This window comes from Drosophila subobscura, chromosome E (genome assembly GCF_008121235.1).
Source record: "Drosophila subobscura isolate 14011-0131.10 chromosome E, UCBerk_Dsub_1.0, whole genome shotgun sequence".
NCBI classification, from domain to species: Eukaryota; Metazoa; Arthropoda; class Insecta; order Diptera; family Drosophilidae; genus Drosophila; species Drosophila subobscura.
This window is the reverse complement of record NC_048531.1, coordinates 20337493-20341065: the sequence shown is the minus strand read 5'-3', so window position 1 is coordinate 20341065 and position 3573 is coordinate 20337493. Positions and strand designations below refer to the sequence as shown.

The 3573-nt window shown below is 37.6% G+C and overlaps 1 protein-coding gene across 1 annotated transcript; it reads left to right on the top strand.

The window, feature by feature from the left end:
- Positions 1 to 1836: 1836 nt before the first annotated feature.
- Positions 1837 to 3372, top strand: LOC117890349 (protein takeout). Its single transcript, XM_034795142.1, has 4 exons — positions 1837 to 2001; positions 2281 to 2518; positions 2578 to 2711; positions 2781 to 3372. The coding sequence occupies exons 1-4, from the start codon at positions 1920 to 1922 to the stop codon at positions 3209 to 3211; spliced, it is 885 nt and encodes a 294-aa protein (XP_034651033.1). The 5' UTR covers positions 1837 to 1919; the 3' UTR covers positions 3212 to 3372.
- Positions 3373 to 3573: the final 201 nt, after the last annotated feature.

The following is a 3573-nucleotide window of genomic DNA, read 5'->3' as shown; positions in this document are numbered from 1 at the left end:
AATACCTCGACCTGTTATTTCCATATTTTTACTTGTACAGATATAAACTTTGTAATCGAGCTACAAATACAGCTGCATTTTGCTCAATTTTTTCCGCACTTTTTCACAAATCAAAGCATCTCAAAATCAGCCGACTTTGAAAGCGCGCAAAAAACATATGGTACTAGGTAAAGACGTCCCAAAGCAAAAGAAGTGCTGTGAACCAAACCGCAAGGCAATGATGGTCAGGAAAGCAATGAAGAGCGTTAGAAACCGTTAAAAAACGGCACGTGTGAAATACAACTACAAGCCAACAAACGAAAAAGTCCAGTCGTCTTTTTGATGAGGATCCCATACTAAAGAGTCAGCTGAGGAACCAGGTCCATAGGTCACAGGAGCGCAAAACGGGAAAAAGGTGGGGAAGGCTTGGTTTGTAACGTTGTGGTGAAAGAAATAAATGCGATTTCTGGCTGAATCATGACATGAAAAGATGCTATCTGCGCGTGAACTTTCACCATTATCTTCTTCATAGCCGCTTTTCGTCATTTTGAGGTAAATCCATTTAAGTTTTTAGCTTGTGTTTTATGTACTTGTGCGCAAATTTGATGCCCGCACGCAATAGAGACTGTGGCTCCCACTGACCCCGCCCTCAACATCATAGCTGGGTCCAGCCATCATTTTATTGCACTTCAAAACTTAATTAGGCCAAAACGCGGTGTGAACGTTTTTTTTGTATGAGAGAGAATTTTCGGTTGGCCAGCTGTGCGAGATTTTTATTACATGCATCAAATGTAATTTGTTACAAATTTGATGTTTTTATTTTCTTGAAAACGGCAAAAAATAAAAGAAAAGTTGTATGATAGGGGATGTTATGTGAACCTGAATTTTCTGACTGTCTGCCAACTGATTTTTTTTTCATGGGGTCAATCATCGAAATACGTGGCAGGTTTTATGACCAGGTAACTTTAGAATTGAGCTGAAAGTGTGCGCAATTACTGTAGGCTTTCCGTTAGATTATCGGCTAAACGAAGCACTTAATTTCATATGTATGTATTTACATATATTCTGTTAAATTTCCTTTTTAACATTTCATTTTAAGAACTCGCCACCATTTCGCATGCTTAGACAAACAAATGTACCTTCCTTGTACATACATACATACATGTGTATTATCTGCCAAGTTTAAGGTGCTTGATTGGCCGACGGAAAGTAATGTTAATATTTAAAGTACGATACAAGTTCATAAAATATAAAGTTTTTGAATCTTTCCATTTGGGCGTTCTCTTGCGTTCATTAAATATTCCCGTTTTGTCACTGGGGGGTTGGAGGGCCTTAAATAGTCTTGCCTTAGGATTCCTCCCGCTGTCATAAGCACTTTTTGTTTTTCTCTTGTTTGCTTCGTTAGCCAATTGATCATTTGCATCAAAAAATATAAACATTTTGTATTTTTTCCGACTGATGTATTTAGATGCTCGGTCTAGTTGTGTGCCATATTTGCACATATTTATCAAGTAAAGCGTCGAGTGTTTCGCTCCCGGAGGTGTTAGTCAAATTTATTATTCAAATTTCCGCAGCTGATTTGCCTGCATTTGTTATTCAGCATTAAAACAGAAACTTGAGTTTTGTTTTAATTCACTTAAAACTACATAAATATAACTTTACATGCGAGGCGGCAACTCTCGTGCCCCTGAACAGTGTTGGTGGCGTGTGAGCTTAATTTCCAATAGATACAAATATATCTACGCCTTGTCGCTTGCCTCTGGTTTCTTTCCGCTGGCCGCCCCTTAAAAGCGTCGAGAATGTCGCCAAACAGACTTAAGTTCACCTCGCTTAATACAATGAAAAGCACAGTGTAAGACTTCACGAATAGTTAGTCCATCGGTCGAGCGCAACAACAACGGTCCTATACATCACCAGGTCTACTCCAAGTTTGTGCGAAAATGATCTGCAATTGGTGTTACAACAATTTGGTGTTGCTGCTGATGTCGTTGTCATTGTGTCCTTGGATTAGCGCCAAGTTACGTAAGTGTCAAGGTGTACGTATTGGGTGGGAAACTGTGATTACTTGGAAAAATTTATAAGACAATTTCTAAATAAATATATAAGAAGGTATTTTTATTGACTAAGTGTCTCAAATTACATTCAATGTCGTTCGCTTACAATCGTTCGCTTTACACCTGCAAGGTTGATTAGAAGCAAAACAAAAACCAAGAAACTTATTCAAAAATTCGTTCATCAAATTCTTTCAAAAAATACATTCAAACAAAAATTAAATTTCATTATTAATTATATCGTTCACAGCTTCTTCTATAATACCATGTATTCGTGATGATCCTCAGATAGAGCGCTGTATAATTAATGCAGTGTACCAGATAAAGCCGCGACTTATGCATGGGGATCTAGGAGATGGCTATAAGACACCACCATTGGAGCCCTTGTCTTTGGATAACATAGAACTCGGACAAGGCAGTCAGTTCCAGGCTGCGTTTATCCAGCTCGAGGCAAGAGGAGGTAGCAATTTTGTTATTGATCGTTTAATGTAAGAAAAGGTTTTGCTAAAAAAAAGTCCATCAATTAACTTGTTTTTCTTTATTACAGTGCCAAACCAGTGGATATATCCTACGATCTTTGGATAACTCTCCCGCGCATAGACTTTAAAGGCAAATATTCTATGCATCTAAATCTGCTGCTTTTGAATATAAAGGGAAGAGGAAACATGCAGGGATACGCTGGTAAGTTCTCACATTCAATGCAAATAAAAAGGACATGTCTCAAAATAAAAGATACCCATTGCCAATTAGAGAATGCAGAGGCTTTTGTCAAAATGCGTGGCACTCGCTATTTGAAAAACGGAAAGGAGTATGTAAAGTTTACCAAGATGACCATGCGCATACAATTTAAGGACTTTAAGTTAAACTTAGAAAACCTCTTCAACGGTGATCGGATTTTAGGTGAAGTGGGAAACACCCTCATCAACAGCAATCAGGAATTATATCTGAATGAAATTATTCCTGGTCTGGAGCGTGGTCTATCTAAACAGTTTTTGGATGTGGCCAACGAAATCCTGGAAACCGCTACATTTGATGAAATGTTTCCGCCAGGAAGGACTGTTATTAATCCCATTACTTTTCCTTCAATATCGTCGGGACTTGGTCCATCAATATTTGAACAGCCAATCGCTTCGCGAAACCCTGCTGGTGGTATTTTAGATCATCTACTACCTAATAACTAGCCCCTTAAGCACTTCACCCTTGAAAACTAAGTCTAAGTCTGTAATTTTTGGCGCGTCGAATCTAAGATAACCTTACACACACATATGTATGTACATATGCACATATTTGTACCGATATGTTTATCAATGAATACTTCATATATTCATACTGCTCTAAGTTATTACCATTTTCCATTTATTTCGTTTATTTTGGATTCTGTCAAATTTGATAAGGATCGAATAATAAAAATCGCTTATAGCTAATAATGAAGTATGTATTTAATGTACATACATATGTATACATTATGGGTAAAGACTTCACCATCAAGTAGCCCATGCGAAGCGAATACTTACGTTTGTTTTTAGAATGAAAAACGTATGAA